Consider the following 25239-nt stretch of genomic DNA (forward strand, 5'->3'; position numbering starts at 1 on the left):
TGAGTGTCCTTACTAAGTTATCTGAATTCTTTGAACGCTAATTAGTTTCTTCCTTCAGAATTCTTAGACACACAGCTGGGACTTTTTACTCCTGGTACTTGTAACTTGTCTCTATTGACTCTATTGTCTTACAGTACTATATAGTCTCCACAGTAATTCGACATGTATTCTTGCCTTAGGAAAAGCTAATAATTGATAGGCATTGAAAATTATGAAAGTAACTGCTTAGCATGATGATAGTGTTGTTGTTGGTAGTAGTATTTACCATGATTTCCACTTAAAAATAAGCATGAGGCTATTGAATGCTTAATCAGCATAATTGATATAGAATACAGTAATATTTAAAAAATTGTCAAATATTAAGTCATCCATTTTGTTATCATGAGTCATTCTTTTAGTACTTCACTTTGGCATTTTTTTATTTTCAACATTATCTATAAGTGACATTGGCCTATGATTTCTTTCTTATTATTTCTATTTTTATTGTGTTGCACTCTCACCCTATTCCATGCCAGGGAATGTAAGTGCTCTATCACTGAGCAGTATACCCAGAACTTTTCATTTTTTGAGACAGGGTCTCACTAAAGTTTCAAAGCCTGGCTTCAAACTTGGCAATCTTCTTGCCTCTGCTTCCCAAGTAGCTGGGATAAAAAGCATGTGTCACCATGCCCAGGTGTGAGACACCTTTTCATTTTATTTTGGTATAGAAAGTGATAAGATTTGAAATCTTTCAATTTTTCCACTTATTATAGTAAAATTTTTAAAACTTCAAAGTATTTCTCTGAAAGTTGTGTGGAAATTAAACATCATGAAGTATTTTCTAGGGATAAAAGTCTGAATATGTTTTCAACTTATTCTATCATTACTGACCAATCTTTGAGTCAATTTTTATTAAACTAGCCATTCTTTTTGTACATATAATACTTTGCTATAACCTTATGTTCTTTTATAATTTAGATAGTTATGCCTCTTATTTTAAACATTTTTCTATCATCTCAACTTCTTTGACCTATATCTGTATTTTTTAAAATTTTCAATTTACTGCTGAAGTACTCTGTAATATTTTGTTACTTTGAATGTCTAAAGTTCGCTCAAGAATGCCAAATTATTTAAGAAAAATTTGTTTTAATCTACCTTTGCAACTCATAGAACTACAGTAAGAGAACCTGATTTACACTGAACTTGCCAATCAACTGAATATCTTTTTTTGGGGGGGGGGGGCAGGGAGGATACCAGGAATTGAACTCAGGGGTGCTTAACCATTGAACCACATCTCCAGCCCTTTTTTATATTTTATTTAGAGACAGGGTCTCCCTGAGTTGCTTAGGCACTCACTAATTTGCTGAGGCTGGCTTTGAACTCCTGATCCTCCTGCCTCACCTTCCAGCCTCTGGGTTTACAGGCATGAGCCACTATGCCCAGCTCAACTGAACATTTTTAATTGTAGAAAAGGTATATTACTACCCACCTTGTTACTTGTTGGAACAATAAAATGAAATGAGTTGTTTACAACAGGTGAATGAACTATTATTGATGTATAATTAGTGTACATAACTTGCAGCAGATTATCTGCTAAGATTTACAGGAGAATATGAAGGACTATCTACATGATTGTTGGCTAAGACTGGGGAAGCAGTTGTTTTTTTTTTTCCTTTTTAATATATATAGTAGCATTGTGTAAGATATGGTTGCTATATCTTAATACAAGACAAATACACATCAGGACAAAGTATAAGTATTAGTGGTTAGGGGTTTTCAAAAGCAAGTACTTTTAGTAATGGATAAGAGACATAATACAACTCCCCAAAGACATATTTCATCAAAATTAATATCTTTTTGATAAAGGTATGTTGTTTTATTTATAAAATGAGAATAATAACTGCCTTGCTTTCATTATAAAAGTGCAATTTATCTGATACTTGAAAGCTTTATGTAAGCTGGAGCTCCTTTTATTATTTTTCTTTATAAATATATTCTTTTGGAACTATATTATATGAGCAAATATCAAAAATTTCTACTGAAGGGACTGGGGATGTGGCTCAAGTGGTAGAGCGCTCGCCTGGCGTGTGTGCGGCCCGGGTTCGATCCTCAGCACCACATACCAACAAAGATGTTGTGTCCGCCGAAAAAACTAAAAAGTAAATATTAAAAAGTTGTCTCTCTCTCTCTTAAAAAAATTCTACTGAAAATAAAAATAACCTATAAATACATTCCCTAAGCTTGAATCTGAATTGATTCAAATTTAATGATTTTATGCGATTAAAAAACTAATAATTAGGAGAGAATAGTTAGCACTTATTTTATTGAAGTCTGTATACATTTTCTATACTCATAAACAGATAAATGAGATCTGAAAATTACTTATGGTTTGAGAATTGAAAATCCAAAGCAGCAATCAGTAAAATTCTCAAAATTGGAAACTTTAAGATAGGGTTCTAATTAAATAGACTATTTTGAAACTTAAAACATATCATTGAGCAAAAATAATCACATTTCAATCCAAGGGACTTTATAAAGTAATCGTCTTTGAGGAATTTGAACATGAGATTGTTTCTGAGAATGTAGCCACATGATTGTATTTAACTGAAAGATGAGGCTGTTTCCTTCAGTTAAGCCTTCAATTAAAGTGTACTTTCATAGTCATTAAACTCAGAAACCTAGAACAATCCTCTAAATCTGATTCTTTCCAATGACCTGCCTAAAGAACATGAGTAATTATAAAATTTTCCAGATCTTGTTGACATTTCTGATTTCACTCCTGTCATTTACTCCTGCAGCCCATAAGGCTGGATATGAATTTTAAAGGGATGCAAGCCACACAGGATTAGAATATCCTAAATGGGATTTCAGCAGCGGAACATCCAATAATAAGAAAAACGACAGTAAATAAAATAAAGATAGAACTTCTTTTTCTTTTTGAAAATTATCGCCTATTCCAAGTAGCACTTTTAACATCTAAAACATATTTTAAAATATTTCCTATATCAATTTTCAAGGTAATAAATTTTATTCTTGTGACTATTAAAATTTTTATTTGCAAATATTTATAAATAGCTTTTTTAATTGAATACAAATACTTATAAGTATCAAAACTTAGGATACAGGAAAGAAAGTGCATTTGTGTGTGTTCACACATGCACTATGTAAAAGCAAAAACATTTTTGGAGGTGGGGAGTACTGGGGTGCTCTAGTATTGAGTTACATTCCCAGACCATTTTATTTTTTGAGACAGGATGTCACCAAGTTAATGAGGCTGGTCTCAAACTTGTGATTCTTCTTCCTCATCCTCTTAAGGCAAGGGAATTACAAGGCCTGCACCACTACACTTAGATGAAAAATACACTTTAAAAATAATTGTCAAAATGAATATTAATATTATGTACAACTAATATTATATATAAGTAATAATTTTTAATTACAACAAAATCTTATGCTTCAATTTACTTTATGTGTCATGCTTATATCTGTTCTAGTACAAAATACATTAAAACTTAAATTATAAATGTGATTGCAACTAAAAAAACATTAAAAGAGCAAAAGAAAAAGAAATGAAAATTCTCATGTGAAGTTTCTCACCACCTCCCATGGAAAATTCTGGTTCCAGAACTATCAAACAATAATTTGTAAACTTGCACACAGAATCTATCTTGACCACCAATATGAGACAAACAGGGCTCCATCCAAAGTACAACAGGAGGTAACAGGCAGTCCTATAATCTCTGTTTCAGCTACAGTGGCTCTTGATTTTACATACAAGGCTTCTATATAAATATACATAAAAATATTCCACAGGAAAAAAAATTGAAAAAAAATCATTGATAGAATATCTTGTTGGCATTTATAAGTTAATGGATTTAAGGAATAAGGGAGAAACTTCTTAAATATTGGACACCAAAGCAAACCCAATCATAAATTTTTCTAACAAATTAACAACATTCGAGTTGGTCTCTATTTTCTTCAACCCAGTCATACTGGGTGGAAGAATGTCATGAGATTCAGAAGATGGATGAAAATAAAATTGAACTCAATAGACATATATAAAGTGATGGGATTATTATTTTGTGGATATATCCAAAAAATAATGAGTGATAGACTATTAGAAAGTACAAAAGGCAGTAGTATTTTTTAATTGAAAAAAACACAATCACATAGCTTAGCATTATACAAAGAGAGGTTACCATAGTTATTACTCTAATTTCAAATGCTGAAACAATTACTGAAAAAAGTGACACACATAAAGGTCAATGAAAAAAAGCACATATCACTATGATCTAAATCCCATCTAATTCCAAAAAATACTTAGATATTGTGAGTGGGATTATAAAAAAGTTAAATAATGTTTAATTCTCATGTAACACAGGATACTACATATGCACAATCTCTTGCTTCTAATAGAGAAAAAAAAAAGTCATAATCATGCTAAGTGAAATAACCCAGACTCAGAAAGTCAAGGTTGAATGTTTGTCTCATATGCATACGCTAAAAGAAAAAAAAAAGGAATACAAAAAGGGAGAATCTTTCAAAAAATAGAAGGCAGATCTGTAGAGTAGAAGCAGGGTACAATGGGGAAGGGCAAGAAAGGGGAAGAACTGAGGGATGGAGTTGACTAAATTAGGCTTGGTGTATGTATAAATATATCACAATGAATTCCAATGTATATATATGACTAGAATGCAGCACTTCAATGATAATAGAAGGAAGATCCAAAAAGTAGAAAGAGATCCTGAGGAGGGAAGACAGGAGGGAGGGAGACAGCACAGGGGGTTGACATTGAGAAAACTACATATGTATTTCTAGATGTATCAAAATGAACCTCCCTATTGTGTATAACTACAATGAATAGAAAGAAGAACTATTTGAAAAAGGCAAATAAAAAATCTTAAAAGAATTGATAGGATGAAAACAGAATGTACCTTTAAATATTAAAATTGAGAAACAATGATAGGGGATGCAGTCCAGTACTAGAGCTCTTGCCTACTATATAGGAGGCCCTGGCTTCAATCCCCAACCCCACAGGGAAGAGAGAGAGAAAAACAGAGAGAATTGTGAATAATGTGAATAAAGTAATTTGATAGAACATGGAAATTATGTGACAAAAAAAATTTGCACGTATTTAAAGTGTTCCTTTAAAAAAATAAGCTCAGAGTGAATCTACAAATAAAAGCTAATTTATAAAGTCCCATTTATTAATCATTTGTGTCTTAGTGAATTTGAATTGTAATTAATAATGAATGCTTATATGCACTTAACTTGAGAACCTATATAAATTAACTTATTTTATCCTCAGATGATCTTTCCTAATTAGCCTCATTTTATGTAATAAGAAAATCCTTGCCAAGAAAGTTGACGGATTTTACCAGGGAAATATTATTGTTAAGGTTTAGATTTGAACTCAGGCAATCGAACTCCAGGACTCAGCAATTCTGGATATACTCTGGGTGCTTGATGTATTCTACAGCCTCCACATTATGGACAACATAAGAAACATATTTGTAAAAACCTCAAGTGATTCTTTCCCTTTATTCTTTACTTATATCAGAAGGCATGGTCCAAGGTGCATGAGGGGGTCAGAGGAAAATTTAAGAATGGCCAACACTAAAGCACAGGCCATGACTGAGTCAAGCCCCTGTTTCCTGCGTCACTCTTCTCCTCATGAAAGACCAAGCTGCCTTAGCAGAAAGCCTGTGGAATCCTCAGCCTACGGAATCAGTGCTAGAATATGGAAGGTCTTCTCTCTGAGCCTTCTCATACGCCCTCCCTTCCTCACCATGAAGCCTTCTCAGCTAAGCCTTCTGGTCACTGGTTTTCTATCTCTTTAGTTCTCCTTCTCCTTCTTTTTTTTCCCTCCACAACACTCATTTTATGTTGGGCCCACAAACTACTGGAATGTGGGTTCTTTGTCTTATACCCTAGGGTAGGCAAAGAGGGACAGAGACAGACTGACAGGCATGGCAAGAAGGCGTAAGGACTGCAGAGTGTAAACTCTACAAAATCCCTCTGCCAGTTTGGATGTTTATATAAAAAGATTGTTTTATGTGAGTGTAATATATAGCTGCATTGTTTTAATTTCTAAAGAATGTATCAATATATTTTTTTGAGAGAGAGAGAGAGAGAGAGAGAGAGAGAGAGAGAGAGAGAATTTTTAATATTTATTTTTAAGTTTTCGGCAGACACAACATCTTTGTTTGTATGTGGTGCTAAGGCTCGAACCCGGGTCGCACGCATGCCAGGCAAGCTCACTACCGCTTGAGCCACATCCCCAGCCCTGTATAAATATATTTTATAAGTTACTGGTTGTCCACTATGAAGGTAGAATCATTTATTGGACAATAGATGTGAAGAAAGTCTCTGTGGATGCAGACATCCCTACAAAGAGTCACATAGTGAAGCTACATGAACAAACTGTTCATTCAAATTAGGCTTCTTTTACATAAATCATCTTGACACAGTACCTCCACATTAGCATCCCTAGTTCAGGAAATCAAACCCATGGCTTTGCACAGGCTAGGCAAGTGTTCTATCACTGAGCTACATCCCCAGGCCTTTCACAGACTTCTATAAGATTTGAAAATGAGACAGTGCTGCACTTGCTCCTATTTTTCAAATATGAGATATATAAATAGGCATGAGCATAGTATTCCAACAGTCATTCACATTCTTTTACTTACAGCCCTCATAGATGTCAGTGGGAATATGGACTGCTGCATGCTGATAGGATATTTGTCGTCCAAAATTAGCATCATCGATAAAAACAGGCTTAATCCTCTGGCTGCCTGGCTCACTATCATTTTTTTCAGGCTACAAAGGAAAAGATAGATAATAAATAATTTTATAATTTATGCTAACATAGATTTTTTCATATTTACTTTTCATTTGGTAAATATTTATTCTACAAAACACAAAAGATCCACAAGGATATTTTTTAAATATTTTTTTTAGTTGTAGTTGGACACAATACCTTTATTTTATTTATTTATATGTTGTGATGTGGATTGAACCCAGGACCTTGCACGTGCTAGGTGAACACTCTACCACTGAGCCACAACCCCAGTCCCCACAAGAATATTTTCAAAGATAATTCCATGATGGCACTGGGCACAGGAATTCCCATTCAAGTATTAGCATTCGCATTGCAACAAATTCCCTGTATTTCTCCAATGTTGGAGTTATTTGGGAACCACTCAGACCTTTCTCACATAAGACATTAAGATGGACATTTAAAGAAAAGGATAAGTGCCTTTAAATATAACTATTAAAACCAACCACTTGAAATAAATTGCACAATTTATGGTACTAAATTTATATTGGTTACTTAAGGATAACTTGACTACAAAAGTTACACATGACAGCAATCAGGCAGCAATGTAAGATTATTTTGTCAGATTCCCTTGATTTTTTCATGTTTTCCATGTGTCTCAATTTTTGTGTTACAGAAGAAAGTATATTGAGAAAGAAGAGATCCACTATAAATTTAAACACAATTAAATCCTAACTTCTGCCAATTTGTTTCCTAAAGTAGGAATTCAGATACAATCAATAATGATTCAAGCAAATTCCACAGGAGATTAAAGTCTAAGGTTAATTTTCCATCTGCTGGAACTATGCTGGTGAGGCAGAATTACCTTGTTGCCACCCAGACCCTTGGCAATAAACTAGAATTTTTATTCATTTACTAAAAATACATCTATAACTTTGTGTTCTATTTATAGAAAACACTTTTTTTTTCAGTTGAAATAGTCATTTGTAACTCTTCCTTAACTGAATGTTTTAAAAAGTAAATTTAGGTCTGTTTTTTAGTTCCTTTACTATGGAGACTGATTTCTATATGTCAAAGATAATTGCTTCAAAAACAATTGAAAAAAATTCACAACACTTGACCATAATATATCACACAAAAATACCATTTGGCAGGCATACAGCAATACTAAACAATAGAGAAAATTGAAAGAAGTAACCTGAAAATGTCCTAACATAGTTTGCAGAAAATGGAAAGTCAGTAGTTCTACAAAGATGTAATGGTATCCAACTTTTCATATCATATTGAAAGTTTAAATGACAGATAACATATTAGAGTCCTCAAATATTTGAAAACACACCCATCTCATTTTTTCCTTGGAAAACTGAACTTTAGAAATACTAGACAAAATTATAAGCAATAGAGTGTTTTTTATTTTTACCAACAGCTTTTGAAGCTCCAGGTAGGTATCACTAGGTCATAAAGTCAATTGTCAGTTGTGACTAAGTTATTTTTGTAAATGAAACACTGAAAGAGAATATGAGCAAATACTCATAAGAAGAATTTTATTTTATGTCACTCCTGGAATAATGATCAATGTGATTGTAGCATGCTCACAAGAGCATATGGGATTTGGGTTTTAAAACCTATCTTTGGGACAAATTTGTGAAAACAGAATATTGCTTTTATACAGGTAGAAGCCACAAATACAAATATTTGTTCTTTCATTAACAAACTGAATTTACAAAGTAATAAGACTGAATTTGAAAGTCTAAAATTTTGCAAAATATCCACATTCAAGAATCACTAATTGCTAGGAGCAGTGTCTCATGCCTGTAATCCTACAGCTCAGAAGGCTACAGCAGGAGGATTGTGAGTTCAAAGCCATCCTCTGCAAAAGTTAGACACTAAGTGACTGAGTGAGAACCTGTTGCTAAATAAAATGCAAAATAAGGCTGGGGATATAGTTCAGTGGTCAAGGACCCCTGAGTTCAATCCCTGGTAACAAAACAAACAAACAAAAAGAATTACTAATTATTCTCTTTTCTAAAACAGAGGTCAGCTGTGTACATTACAAAGGAGAAGAAAGGAAAGACAACAAAACTAAGAAACAGAATCAAATAACGTGCTGCCTAACTTACATAACACAATGGCCTTGATACAATGATTAAAAGATAAAAGGAGAGTGATACGTGAGATTCTTATTCTTGGATTCAATTATGTATTTTTAAAATAGTTTAAAATTTATTCCATTTTGTATTCCTTGGAACTCTTGACTTGAATAATAAATAGAATGACACAATAAAACAAACCACCCACATTAATAACATAAACTCCAACTAATGAGTGATGGAACTATATGTTTCCTTTATAAGCATTATTCTAAATTAGTGAAGGTCACAACACTTATTTTAAAGTGCTAGTTTCTCAAAGCACAGCCATTGGGAAAGCATCATTAGTATCCAATGAATTTTAAAGAATGCAGATTCTCAGGGCCCAACCCAGATCTAGTCCGTCTCAAGGAGCAAAAGAGGCACTTAGCAATCTGTATTTTAGCAAGACTTCAAGGCGATGCTGCTGCACACTAATATGTGAAGTCCAGTGCTTCAAGATATGAACCACTAAAACTAGGTACATGTGATTATTTAGAACTCCTCATGATAAATTATTATTATTTGGAATAAGCATAATAATAGGTGCCTAAATTATATTAATTTCTTCGTGGACAGTTTCATTATTGGTGGATAATAGATGACTGCAAATAGTAATATGGCAAATAATATCTGTGAAAGTGCGTTTATTTGTTAGTTTGTTTATTTGGTTCCAGGGGTGCTTAACCACTAAGCAACATCCCCAGCCCTTTTTTTATATTTTATTTTGAGACAGGGTCCCTTTGAGTTGCTTAGTGTCTAGCTAAATTGCTGAGGCTGGCTTTGAACTTGCAATCTTCCTGCCTCAGTTCCTGAACTGCTGTGATTACAGGTGTGCACCACCACACCTGGCTCAAAGGGTGTTTCAAAAGACAAGTCTCTTGAATTTTTCCGAGGGATCAGCACCATCCTCAAATAAGCTGGGGAAGTTTTGCACATCATATTCTTCTATTAAGAGAATAATAAGCACATTAGTATATCCAAAGTTCTGAGGTATTCTGGACTAATAAAACTGTGTTTGACCTAATATTTTCAAGCTTATTTGACCCTCCCATTCTTTTTCTCTACTATCCATCATGGGGAACACACTTATGTGCAAAGTTACATTAGAACTTTTAGACAACAGGAGATCTGTCTTCACTCTGCTACATTAACAAAATATTGGAGTTGGATCAGTCACTGTTCCTGGTAGAATAAATACTATCAGGCTATAAATAGGTCCTTCACCTATGAGACTATCTGACACTTCGAAAGCATCTTCCCCAGCAATAAAGCAACATATCAAAGGGGAAATATCTTTTGAAAGACTATTCCAGTTGATTCTAATGAACTCTTCTAACATAAATTGAATGCCCAAACTGAAGGATCCATAAAGTAATTTTCAGTTCTGAAAAATTATACTCTATGTATATAGTTCTGGGAAATATATTATTGTAAGCATATCTTCCCCAAAATCATATGTAAATTTATTTTTCATATATTCAGATACTTAGAATGCAGAAGGCTTATAAGATAGATAGTATACAAATAACTACATTTATGAGTTAGTGTTAAAAATGTAGAAATGTGGCAAATACTTTATTCAGTCACTCACCCAAAAAATATTTATTGGGATAGAAGAGGAGAGTAAGATTTATCAATGTTCAGAGAAATGTTATTCAATATCTAAATCTGAAAACATTAAATTTTCAACAATAGTAAAATGGTCATAATAATTATATTAGATACAATTCATCTGATAATAAATAAGATATATATGTATACATATATATATATATATATGAGAGTAATTACACTAGAAATGTACTCAAACTCTGTATTTGTTTAAAAATGATTAGTTTATGAAGGACATGTTAAGCAAAAAGGAAAAGGAAAGAGAGATACAGGAAGAAATGAATGATGTATATATAGTAAATGTTATGAATATTATTATTGATTTGAGTTATAAGGAGTTATTACTTTGTACTATCTTTTTTAAAAATAATAATATTAGCATGAATTATATTTTTAGTGAGAAAAGAACTATTAAATTTTAGTTTTAAATCTTTTCTCTAATTATACAAAGTATTATATTGTTAAAATCCCTCTTAATTTCATGTGAATCTTTTTACTTTTGAAAATTAGCAGATTTAAATACATTTTATGGATATTCTTACACTTTTAGATTACTATATAAAGGAACTTGAGGAGAAACTTTACAATTAGGATTTATTTCTCAAAATGTATAATTATGTGTCAAATTTTATATTAAAATGTAGTTGCTTAATATATTAAAGAAAAATACAACTGTTTTTCATGGTTTACTCTTCTGTAGTCTAAATAAATCAAAATAAAAGTATTAAATGTTTAAATTCAACTCATTTATTTAAGATTTTGAAATTATTGTTACTAATATTATCATAATCCACATCTTTAGTTATCTTGATATTATGACAGGATATAATTTAATTGAAATATAGCAAATATTAGGCACAAAGGAATGGGATGATAATTTGGAGGAAAAAACTGCACTGTCTAATGTGTTAATTAAACATGTCAAATTATTCTGCTAAAACAAATATTTCTGTTTTCAGATAACATAAAAATAACATCTCTTCTCAATGTTCTTTCAAAATATCTTAAGTCTGTAGACTATCACACATAAATATGCACAAAGAAACTGAACAAGTAGATTCTCAAATATATTTGAACACATTTGGCTAAAACACAGAAGTGAAACATGTGATGCAAGATTCACAGACTATTCTTCTCAATATAATTTGTTATTAAATAATAGATTACATCACTTAGATATTGAGGTATTGGCTAATGTTGAATGGGTAGGTCATCCAATTTAATAAGCACTGCATATTAGCAAATCTAATTTGGATACTCACAATAATTTTATGCAGACTCAAAAGGCTCTTGCATATTTAACATACTTGTATTAAACTAAAAAATGTTTAACATTAAAATTTATAATAAAATAGATTTTAAATATTCTAAAAACATTTTCTTATAGAATGATGTTCAAAAAACGTTTTACCTGCATTGCACAAAAAAAACCTAGTTTAATAATTTTGTACAATTCAGATTGAATATACTCACTACTAAACTTAACTATAATCACACTCTGGCTACATTTATCTCTTATGTCTAAGTTATTTTTATGCCCTACAATCTGAAAAATTGTTGTTAATACAAATCATTTACTAGACCCTCAATAGAGGTATTTCTATGTCACCAATGAAGGAGTTAAATTAATGAGCTCTTGTGTGAGGAACCAAATTCTTTAATAACCATATATAATATAGCCTTGCATATGCCCTAGTACCTATATGTCTTTAAATACATCCTATATTTTTACAGCTATTTCATAGCTACTATTTCCAAGGGGACCTACAACTTTTACAATTCAGACATTATTGATTTTAGAATTTTAAGTCCTAATGGTATTTCCAATATTAAATAAAATTTTAGATATATCATATGTTTTTGGACATGGCATTGGAGTCCAAGATAAATAATTTCTAAAGGTAGGATTCATTTACATTTAAAAGGAGCACCAATTCTGAACATTTTAGTATAGTGGCATACTGTTATCAAGAATATGGATTAAAAATTGAAGTGGCTTCTGTAACCACTAGTGTACGAGTGGCACTTGAGAATCCAGGATAGGCCCACTAGTTCAGGAGGTCTACACATTCTGACTCCTATAGAGAAAAGTGTCCTTTTTAGTAAATTGCTTGCATCAATGAGAAATGAAGACATAAGAATGGAGCTGCAGAGCTGACCATGCCTAATTAAAGATGAACAGAAAGAAATAAATGTGGATTCTTCATCTAGTCAGAGCTATTCTACTTCAGTAGTAAAGCCAGGTTGAATATTAAACAACCTAGTACAGTGACAATACTTTAATTGGTTCAAATTGCTATTTTCTCCTTGAGGATGCCTTGACTATAAAAGTGGTCAATAGAAGAATAGATGCAAAAAGGAAATATACATTTGGTGACACTGAATAAATATACACTAATGATTTAAATATAATTATTTTACCTTCACTTTATGAAAGCATAACAATAAGAAAATTTTAAAAAAAATTAAATGATGAATTTAATGCCATAATATCCTTGCAAAAATACATAAGCGTAGCTAATCATGCTTAATGTAATAAAAACATTCTTTTTTTATGGATTTAGCAGATTTTTTCCCATTCTTTAGATAATTGAAATATTACAACTCCTTATATTTGCCTTGCAGACATTCTATAGCATTATTTCCTCAGAGGCAATTCATTTAACATACTAAGAAAAGAATGTTTTGAAATTAACATGAAATGTATATTTATAACACCAGTGATCAAAAGAAAATTGAATAACTTTAGTTCTTAGAAATTAGATCCACTGTTAAGTCTCCACATATTCCTCTACTAATAAGTATGATATATAAAAAGAAGAAATTAATAGTCTATCAAAAGCAGACTTTGGGGAAAGGAAGGGAACAGAAAGCAACTGAAACAATTCTATGACACAGACAATAAGCTAAAAAAATAAACTGCAGGTAATAATAAGACAAAAAAATCAAATATTTTCTAAAGATGAGGCTTAGTTAAAGGTAAGTATGAATATGATACACATAACTCTGAACTAAACCAGGTCCAAAAAGATACTAATCACTACTCACTGCAATATCTACTTTATTAAATTTAAAAGGCAAAAATAGGCATTCGTCAAATACATTTTTTGAGGCTTCTGATGAAGATTATTGCAATAACATTAAATTAAAAGTTGCAATATAGAACCAGAGTATATTCCTGAAATGAAATTGATTTATTTTTAGTTTGTGTGGTGGATAAATGGCTGCAAATTGGTTATCACAGAACCTAGCACAGAATAAAAGTGGAACCATTATAGTTGTAATATAGGTGAGTATTATGGGAAAGAAGTGTTAGAGGGTAATTGAAATTTCATATGCCATATGCAATTTTCAAATGACTAGCATCAGAATGCAATGTATTTTCACATATATGTCTATGCTGTGTCTAAATTTACAGCCTATATTTTGGGACCACTCTAATAGGATGTTTCTACCAATACATTGTGAAAAGCTCTATGGTATTTCAGAGCATCTAAAAGTTCAATACAGCACTCTCTAAGAAAGCCATGTAGCAACATATACTATATTTAAAAAGTATATATTTAAAGGATGCAATACTACTTCAAAGAAAATTTTAAAAAATAATATTATGATATACAACACTTTAAAAAACACTGTCAGGGTTAAAAGAAAAAAAAAACTTTGCAAAGGAAAATATGTCTATCTCCTTGATATCTGAGGCAAAGTTTGGCTAAAGTCATACAACTGAGAACTAGTCAAAAACCTGTCTCTTAAGATCCTGAGATCTTACCATAAATGCCACTAACCCAGAACAACTTAGAACCAAGGTTTGAAAATCTTTGCCAAGAAAGCAAATACCCAAGAGTACAAAGCATTAAAATCAATATGAGGAACAATTTTTGAAGGCAGCCTCAAAAATGCAATGTACTAGCCTCATAGAATGAGTTTGTAAGGGTCCCCTTCTTTCCTATTTCTTGCAATAATTTGAGGAGTATTGATATTAATTCTTCTTTGAAGGTCTTGTAGAACTTGGCTGGGAATCCAACTGGTCCTAGGATTTTCTTGGTTGGTAAGCTTTTGATGGAGTCTGATATTTTACTGCTTGAAATTGATGTTTAATTTGTGTATGTCCTCCTGATTCAGTTTGGGTAGATCATATGTCTCTAGAAATTTGTTGGTGTCTTCAAGATATTTTATGAGTATAAATTTTCAGAATAGTTTCTAATTATTTTCTGTATTTTAATAGTGTACATCGTGATATTTCCTTTCTCATTATAAATTTTAGTAATCTGAGTTTTTTCTCTCTTTCTCTTCATTAGTGTAGCTAAGGGCTTATCAGTTTTATATATTTTGGGAAGAACCAACTTTTCATTTTTTCAATTTTTGGAACTGTTTCATTGATTTTAGGTCTGATTTTAATTATTTCCTGTCTTCTATTGTTTTGGTATTGAATTGTTCTTCTTTTTCTAGGGCTTTGAGATGTAATGTTAGGTCATTTATTTGTTATTTTTTTTCATTCTTTTAATGAATGAGTGCAACATTAGAACTTTCCTCTTACTGTGGCCTTCATAGTGTCCCAGAGATTTTAATATGTTGTGTTGGTATTCTCATTTCCTCTGTTTTTTTTTTTATTTCCTCCCTTATTTCTTTTGCTATCATTCATCATTCAATAGGATGTTATTTAGTCTCCAGGTGTTGGAATAGCTTCTATTTTTTTTAATTTTATCATTGATTTCTAGTTTTGTTTCATTATAATCTGATAAAATGCAGGGTAGTATTTCTATTTTTTTTGTATTTGCCAAGAGTTGCTTTATAGCATAACATATGGTCTATTCTAGAGAAGAATTCATGTGGTGCTGAGAAGAAAGTGTATTTGCTTGATGATGGATGAAATATTCTCTATATACCCATTAAGTCTAAAGTATTAATTGTATTATTTAGTTCTGTGGATTCTTTGTTTAGTTTTTGTTTGGAAGATCTATCCAGGGACGAGATAGGTATGTTAAAGTCATTATTATTGTGTTGTGGTCTATTTGATTCTTGAAATTGAGAAGAGTTTGTTTGATATATATAGATGCTCCATTGTTTGGAGCATATATATTATTGATTGTTATGTCTTGTTGATATAGGATTTCCTTAAGCAACATGAAATGTCCTTCTTTATCCCTTCTGACTAACTTTGGTTTGAAATCCACTTTATTTGATATGAGGATGGTTTACACAGTCCATGAGAGTGATCTTTTATCTCTGACTTTCACCTTCCAACTGTGGATGTGTTATCACATTAATATTTATAATTTTGTTTTTATGTATTAGTTAAAAATAAGATTTAAAATATCAGTAATGACTGCATTGCATTCAATTCACTATTCTGTCTAATATCAAATGTATGATTCAGAACAAGTAACTTGAGCTCACTAAATTTTACTCTACCTGAAAAATATTAAAATAACAACAGTGTGTGCCCCAAAGGCTTATTGTGAATTTTATTTCATAAACAGCATACAAAGCATTTACTACATGGTATAGAATAAGCATATAAAATTAAGCATTACTCAATCCAAACATACTGCATCCAATACAACTAAATCATTTATTTTAAGTGCATGAATATAGGAAACACAGAATAAATCAACTATCCTACATAAGTAATTAAGATTCTATCTCTATGCCATCATCTACTGGAGCATTCCATATCAGTCAATATTGGAACATGAAAAATAAAAACTGCATATTATAAGACACTTAAAAACAACATTGGAAAATAAACCTCGTCTTTGATTCTTTTCTTAGTAATTAGAATATATTGTATTGCTGTATAGGGCATATCCCTACCAGTTCATCCCTACCACATCATTCTAGAATCAAGTTTATTTCTTTCTATAAAATAAAATCATGAAATATTAGGCTTTTAAAAAGACATTTAGGTAGGACACTATCTTAGAATTAATTTTAAAATGGACAAGACTCTGCTAAAAGGAAAATAAATAGCAACATAAATATGTAAGGGAATTCAGTAGACTAGCCAAATGTCCCAGACAGGTCAAATTTTTAACATAATCAATACCAAAAAATACAACAAATAAATCAACTGAATTTACTGACATAAGAATTCCAAGTTGAACTTCTTTCATTTGGATTTTAGTCAGAAACATAGATCTTAGAATTAGGTTAATAAGGGTTTGTAAAGATCTGATTTCTTTTTGCTTACTTTGGGAATTAAGAAAATAGTGTAGCTTGCTGGACAACTCAAGCCTGGTGAATTTGCTTTGATAATATTCAGGGACCTTAAAGATTCACTAGAACAAATGTCGCTAAAAAGTTAAAATGAAAAACCTAAATAAATTTCAAAACTACAGAGAATTTAAATGCAGATTTTCACAGATAGTTATTTCATTTATACTTTTAAAATTTGATTTTGACATTTTTCATTATAATTTCAATATGTAAACTCTAAAATAACTTCAGGATAAACAGCTGCATTGTGTTTACATATTTTTATAAATGTTTTGGAAGATTCAACTATGATTTTTATTTTGTATGTACACTGTCTTAAGTTATGCACATGTTTGCATCACATTCATAACAAAATGAAATACATCTCACTCTGATACCCTTTCATTATTTACACATTTACACACACAAATCTACTCTACTTGGAGCTTAAACCACTTCATGTAAATCTTAAGATATCTGTAATAACATTAATTTTGAAATGACATTTATTAATAGTTCTGGATTATACACTAGAACCAAGAAAGGTTCTAAATGCTTTATATGCTATAACTAATTTAATTTTTTCAATAACTCCAGAAGATTTATACTGCTAGCATCTATATATACCAATTGAGTAAAAAACACATTATGTGACCTTGCCAATATCATCTAGCCAGAAAATGGCAGAGCTCAGATGCAAAACTAGACATGAGCAGTTCAGGGACAATCTCTTGCCCATAACACTCCAAGGCCCTCTAATCCTTCTTACAATGTATATAGCTACAGTAAACTTGCTGTTGTTTATAAGAAAAAAAAAAAGAGTTGTCTATAGAAGTATAAACTATTTAAGCAAAAATAGATGAAGGAGTTATGGAAATTCATTATACTATTCCCTTTTATGTATATTTAAAACACCTTTCCTTACAAAAAAATATGAAATTTTTTAATTGAAACATGATACATATTTTAATGATATAGCCTCTTTAGAAATAATACCCTACAAAACTACTACCTAACCTAGTTATATAGTTTATGGGACAGAACTTTACTTTTGGTGGAGTAATATAATAAGCCTGAGTTCAAATTTCATTCACAAATAATCATAAAAATGTAATTAATCAATCTAGTTATTTCATTTGTACTCAATCTAGATTGATTAATGTAATTAATCAATCTAGACTTCAAACCAAAAAATCCAGATCCTTATACCAGTAATTGCAGACAAATATTCTAATTCTGCTATTTATTCTCCTGCTGGAACCAGCTTTGAACAAAGAAAAAACCACAGTCTGCTTTGATGTAGCTCTTAATCACCATGGCTCTTTCTAGGGACCAAGGAGAGGAAGGGAAATATAAAGGAAGATGAGCAAATACTTTCTACTAATACTACCATCTTTGTGGCCAGTCCGATCACATGGCCAAAAGGAAATAAATATTTATCTTAAAATTTTATTGAAATATAGTATGTATTAAAAGTTATCTTGGCATTTCGTCCCTTAACTATGCTTTCACGAATATTGAAACAAAATAATTTTCATGCCCCCATGCTTATAAGGGCTTTCCTACTTACTTTGCAAATATAGCAACTGTTTAAGAAGTACACATTTTTACAAACACTATTAAAATCATGTTAGCATTGAAACACAAGTTTAATGAGCATTATCTCAAAAAATATTAAATAATAATAAAGAGACAAAATGAATAAGATGTCTGCCTCAAACAGCTAATATATGACTGTAGTTATAGCATTGTGCCAATAAACACAGTAACATGGACAAGTTACGAAGAATATCCATTGGAAGGAATGCCATTGGCCACCTAGGAAACCTGCACAAGGCTTCAAGAAGGTGTTTGAACTGCTTTTTGAGGAACACTTAGAATTTGATTAGAAAAATTATAAGACATCGTATTCAGGTAGGTAGAAGAGTAAATATGTTGATGTTACCTAGCTCAGGTTAAGCAGACACACTAAAGATTGTGCTAAATTTCCAGTAAGGTTATATGTGCTTTCAAGCTTCCATGAGAATTATAGCTCACCAAACAGGTTAGTTCAGTTATACGTTCATTTTTATGTCAAGAGGAATTTTTTTTCAATGAGTACCACTATAATTTTTAACATAATATACATTCCTAAAAAGACATTAATCCTAACTCTTATTTCAGCCCCTACTTTTAATCAATCTGGTTGTAAGCATTTATTTTATTGCCACAAGTTGAATAGAAATGGCACTAATCTAAGTAGAGGGATTTAGACATTATAAAATGTATTATTGAGGAATTATCTTAAACCTAAGTCCTGGAAGAGTTTCCATCCTGAAGGATAAGAGGGTTAGAGTCCAAAGGAATAATTTGATAACCTTTAAATACTTGTTTTACCTTTCAGTGAGGTCATGTATCATCATTATAATGAACAAAAGCAATAGATTATACTTCAGCATATCTTTCATTATATGAACTTGGTGACACACCAGCATAATACATATAGAATAGCAGTAGAAACAGAAGGCTCTAAATTTAATCCTGATTCCAACATGTACTAAACTCATGGCCTTTTTGTGTGATTTACATATATTATGAAAGCTAATCTTTATTCCCAAATTACTTTCATCCTAAACTCCCCAACCCCACCCACATCTTCCCTGCAGAATCTTAAATCATCTTACCTTATTTATTTTATTATTTTTATGTTGTGTAGATGTGTGAAGCAGGCTGAGAATAAGACAATAGGGAGAGGTGGGATTTTGACAATCTGGAGAATATGCCACATGAAAAGGTATATTTACTTTGTTTTAAACATTATTTCAGCACACCAAATTATATCTACAGTTGAATCTGGCCTGGCTATATATATGTAGCTTCACACTTGTTGGGGAAGTTTCAGCCACTTATTTTCAAATTCCACTCATAAGCTAAACATAAAACTCTATTCTAGGCCATTCTCCTAAGCAACCACACTAAATATTTAGCTGCCTACTAGAGATCTCTTCTTGGATATACTTTAGCAAGTTTTTGGTATAAATGTTCTTGACTTTTAAAAATCTTTGCCTATCTGCAGTAGGCCCTCAAAATCTACAATTACACATGTATATCTTTGTAGGCCCAAATGTTGTATTTCATTAAATCTGTAATGATTCTTTCTAATCCAAATGCTGACTGGATCTTTGTGAATACATGATTTATGGTTTATATCTTGGCATTTTGACCTCCAGATTTATTATCTTTCTTCCCATAATTTTTCTTTTTGACATTTTGGAAGTATTTCTCAAGTTTGCTCTAAGCATCGCTGATGAATAATTCACACTGTGGAATTCCTTCTTCCAAAGAGAATTTTGTTTTAGCAGTTTTTGTTTATATGTAGGATTTTTATAAATCACTTGCTCAATCATTTGGGGCACCAAGAATATATTTAATGTTGTTTTTCTTTTTACTGAAGTAGCTGAAATAAGTATCTCAGAGACTATCCTGTCTCTGTGTCTTTTTTTAATGCTTTAAAAAAATTTTAGATGTTGTTGGACTTTCATTTTATTCATTTTATTTATATGCAGCACTTAGAATCAAACCCAGTGCCTCACACATGCTAGGCAAGCTCTCTACCACTGAGCCACAACTCCAGCCCATGGCTCTCTGTCTTTAATGCTACATATGCCATTTCTAGTTTTAAATCTTTTGTGTATTCCACCCCTTGAATATTTCCTGTTTTATTAGTCTAAAATGAAGAAACAGCTACCTAATTCAGGACTGGGAAAGGGACAGATGATACCCTTGGTTGTTTTGGTTTTTTTGCCCAAACATTCATGCTTGCTGCTTGCCTTTTCATACTATAACTAGAAATCAAAGAATTATATAAAACATTTGATACAACAATTGTCATTCATTAAGAGCAAGTATTTTCTTCAAAGCCTATGTTTAAATTCCAATCCTCTAAACTGCAGAGCCCCTCACATGTCTGGGCTGAGGTTGGTGGTGGTAATGAAAAGCAATGCTTAAAACAAAACAAGGTCTGCAGGAGAGAAGATATTCTTAAGCTATTTCACAACATGCAAATTCAAACTTCAACTCAGTAATTTGTTGAGAAAGAAAACTTTACTGGGTGGCTACCATGTGTTAGACAGTATATAAGAGCTATGTCAGCTGCTGTGAATACACAAGAAATAAGCTCAGGAAACTTATTTGGTACAGAGAGATGACAAGGGAATAACTTACAAAGATCAATTGTGCCTCCAAGCATAAAATACCATTTCAGCACCAAAAGTTGGATCTGCTTAGGAAAGTTTCTAGTGAGCTTTTTGCAGGGTCTTAAATACCATACAAAGAAATAAATTATTTTAAGTTCTAGACAATGGAAGGATTATAAATATAATGTTTAGGTATATTTACATATTAATAATAATTATGAAATTAAAGATAGATATAAAAAGTAGAAACATTAGATTATTTCGCTAACTCAAATATACATATTTGAGAACAGGGTCTAAACTTGGGTGATGGTCTTAGAGAAGGAAAGGAAATGCTTTATGTAAAGGTATGGAGACAATGATAGATATTCTTCTAGTCATGGGAGTTGTAAAATAAATTAGATTCTGCTAATGCAAAATTCTTGGGGAAAGTAAAATAGTAAAAACAAAATACAAAAAAAAAAGACAACTTCAGGATTTATAATCTTTTAGTCTACTTCAGGTTGCATAACATTTTAAATAAAATTTTGTTCTCTGATACTTATATCACCACTGAACTATATTAAGGTCAAATTTACTAATTGACAATATTGTCTCAATATTTAGTATTCCAATTAGTTCCATTGCTTAGTTAGATGTTAGATTTTCATTTATGAGATGATTCATTCACATTATACACTCTTAAGTCACCAATTTTTAATAAAGGATATAACATTATATAATCAGAAAAATAAAAGTACATAACTAAATACATAAGCAGAAAAGCCAGGGTGAAGAACAGGGAATGATGAGCCAAAATCAAACTAAACCTATGTGATGGCATTATGATTTGTGAACACCTGAAATATAAAAATATCAAACAATACATATACAAATCTAGGATTAGAGCAGCCAATTAAACTTGCCTATATGGCAAAAGTTTTGGTGAGAACAAATCAACTTCATCATTCATGTAAGTCCCACTTCTTCAGATAAGTAATAACCTTTGAAAAAACTTGTAAACACAGAAAATCCTGAAGTAGAATATCAAGTGCAACATTTCCTTATGAAATTTAAATTCTTTTCACTGTAAAATAAATAAATTTCAGAAAACAGTTTGATCATAGTGATCAAAACATGAAGTGGGAGAAACTAGAAAATACATAAAATCTATTTTAAGGTAAGAGAATTTTTTCTCTAATTAAAGATTTGAAAATATTTAAATGACAAAAGTCATTTAGATGAGTGAGTGAAGTGTTAGCATTAATTTAAATATCTCAGGAAAAGCAAATTGAAGGTATGTACAGAAATTGGTAAGTATATTCCAATCACTACCACCCGCACCCCTTCTCCCTTAAGTAACAAACCTCTATATTTTACTTGGGTATCCATGGCCATCCAAGTGGGGGAAAATTATCCTCTACATCCTCTTGCTATTAGATGGTCACTAAGTTGTAGAAGGTGCAGAAAGAAGTGTCGAGGTGCAACCTCCAGAGCATGCTCTTGAGGGCAAAAGACTTGTCCTTCCTTCCCACTTACCTCCTCATTATTCAAAATGCAAATAAAAGCAAAATTTCCAAAACAAACAAAATAATAATAATAATAATAATTGTTATTATTATTATTATTATAAAAACATTGTAGACATAGGAGCATCAGTGTTGACCACAAACATTGAAAAGGACAGCAGAAAACTAAAATAAGGACCTCAGGGCTTGCATGACTGTAAGTTGCCCTCTTAGCTCTTGAACTCAGAACGTTTAACACTGGAGTCAACTTTAGAGATCATCTGCACTGCTGTATCTTGCTTTGGATGGAAAAAAAATGGTCAAGTATTATAAAAATTTAATGCCTATGGGCACCCACAGTTTTAGGACTATTCTAGTACATGAATTAGTCTCCAATTCCTATTCTAGTTCTTACTACATAATAGTTTACAAATTATTTTGGCATTCTTACTATTTGTATATAAAACATTGAAAAATTCTACAAATGCTTGCCATGATTTGTAAGTTTGAAATTTAAAAGGTGACATTTCCTATTCATAAAAGTTTTGATTAACTCTTCTACATTTCATCTTGGGCCTAAGAAAAGAGAATGTATAATTTTTATACGCAAAATTCTAACTCACAGTAGTATTATCCATATTTTTTAGATGAGAAAAGACAAAAATACATCATATGTTCAATAGGTTCACTTCCATGAATTCATTTCTCAGACTGTTATTTGAATATTTGAATAAATGAATATTTCTGTAGGTAAACTATGCAAGAAAACACAATGTACAATTTAACTGTTCTATATACATAACTGTCCAATTTTCTACCTGCAATGGGCACATATGTTTTGAAGATGTGATTGAAAATGGGGTAGTACTTACTAAAAAGTCATGTCTAGATTTGTGCATGATTATTAGAATCTTACAAAAAATGGCACATTTCTTTCTGTAAAAGAAAAATAACTTCCTAGTTTATAAGTTTATAAGAAAAACTGAGAAGTGAATAAACTACTCTGTTGATATAAAAATATAACTTATTTTAGTATAGAAAAAATGCATTTGCTGTATCATTATCATTATCATGAGGCAACACTTACTTGGAAGTTTGCATATTAAAAAATCTGTCATAATTCCACAAACTAAATGTTGAACAGAAGTTGCAATTTATAATAGACAGCCAGAAAGACTGATGATTTTACATGAATTTTCAATGACCATATAATTTTCAAATAGTAAGTACCAATTTTGATGATAAAATAAACACTCTAAAAATGTATTTATTTTGACACCAATCAATATACTATTAAAACATTTTGTGTTAGCTGACAGCTTATCTATAATAAGCCTCTACAACATGAAAATGACACATGCATTCTTCATAAGAGAAAACATATCAGTAACAAACTACCTACATCTAGAGGAAAGAAAATAACTTTATAAACAACAGTTCCATATATACAGATAAAACAACTTCATCCACATTTTTGTTGTAAGAATTAAGATAATTTGTGTAAGATGGTTTGCAGTATGCAGGCAAATTTAGTGCACAATTAATTATTTTATTCAGAAGTATTAGCAGCAGTGGTGCAATCTGAGAAGCTGTGACATTTCAGCAAAATTTATTTTCTGTGTTTTCCAAAATTTTTTGAAGACCAGCTCTACTTTTTTTTTTCTTTACATTCCCCTTAATTGGTTGGGAGAAAAAATTCATAAAACAGTATAGAAAATTTTTTAAATTCAGATTTTAAAAAATGTCTGAATGACACTAATAATTTAATTATATTCATTTTTATTTTGTTCACTAATGTAGCCCAAGTCCTCAGGTGAGTACTTAAAATACAGGAAGGCCATGACAAATGCTTTTGGATAAATAACTGTATCTAGATATATTCTTTTGCAAGTGATCAAACATGTAAATTTAAAAACATAATTGTATACTTTATTTTGTAATTTTGAAGTGTTTCCACCATAACTAATTAAAATGTCTCCTCAATGATTATCCAGAAGTGACAATATTATAAGTAATTCATTAGTGCTGAAATAATTCATTTTCACAAATAATTTGAAAATGTAAATTAGAGTCATTCATTTAAAAAGTCCTAAGGATGAGGCTGTCAGTATAGCTTGGTGGTAGAGCACTTGCCTAGCAGAGGAGATAAATAAATAAATAAATAAATACATAAATAAATAAAAACCTAACATGTAACCATTATGTTTCAAAGACTGGACAAGCGGGGCCAGTTACACAGCTTCTGGGGTATCTTTCACATTACGGTTGAAATAAAACATTCCCAATTATGTAGGCAGTTCACACAAGAAAAGAGGTAAGGTGGCCCTGGTGACAGGAGCCAGGAAGCAGAGATGAATGGGATCTGATCTTTGTATTCAGCATTACCAATAGGATGAAGAGCATTCAAGGCAATGTAGTGCATTGAGATATAGACAGAGTACAGTGGGATTTTAGACCCAGAGAAAAACATGGATTTCTACTTAGGAAAAAGCCAGTAACAGCTAGTAAAAACAAAATATCACATAAACACTAAAATTCATCATTACCTTGCTAGAACTAAAATTTTGTTCATGCTGTATAATGTTTTCTTAAAAACTAAACTTACCAAGCTCAATTTGCTCTCTAAATGCAGTAATTTTAATTAAGAACTGAATGTAAAACTTTTAATACTCACATCAAGATCATCCTTGGCATTGTAGTAGACAACTTCATTGCTCTACAAGAAAGAAAAGAAGAGTGCTTTACCGAGTAGAATAAAACAGAATACTGGATCAAACACTAAATATTTTAAGCATGTTTTAAACAATAAACTTCCCATAATATTCCTTTCTCAGTATATTCCACAGAAATCCATAAAGATCAGTCAATGTTTATAAGAA

General features: G+C 31.3%; 1 protein-coding gene across 3 annotated transcripts in view; it reads right to left on the reverse strand.

Moving 5' to 3' along the window:
• The window catches only part of Cacna2d1 (calcium voltage-gated channel auxiliary subunit alpha2delta 1), a 372350-nt gene that overhangs the window by 161283 nt on the left and 185828 nt on the right, over positions 1–25239 (reverse strand). For all 3 annotated transcript variants that reach the window (XM_026384957.2, XM_026384956.2, XM_026384954.2), the window contains exons 4-5: positions 25035–25076; positions 6669–6798 (exon numbers count right to left, since the gene is read on the reverse strand). In XM_026384957.2, the coding sequence (XP_026240742.2) occupies positions 6669–6798; positions 25035–25076 (172 nt within the window). The remainder of the gene's footprint in view (positions 1–6668; positions 6799–25034; positions 25077–25239) is intronic.

Source organism: Urocitellus parryii, chromosome 3, assembly GCF_045843805.1.
Source record: "Urocitellus parryii isolate mUroPar1 chromosome 3, mUroPar1.hap1, whole genome shotgun sequence".
Taxonomy (NCBI): domain Eukaryota; kingdom Metazoa; phylum Chordata; class Mammalia; order Rodentia; family Sciuridae; genus Urocitellus; species Urocitellus parryii.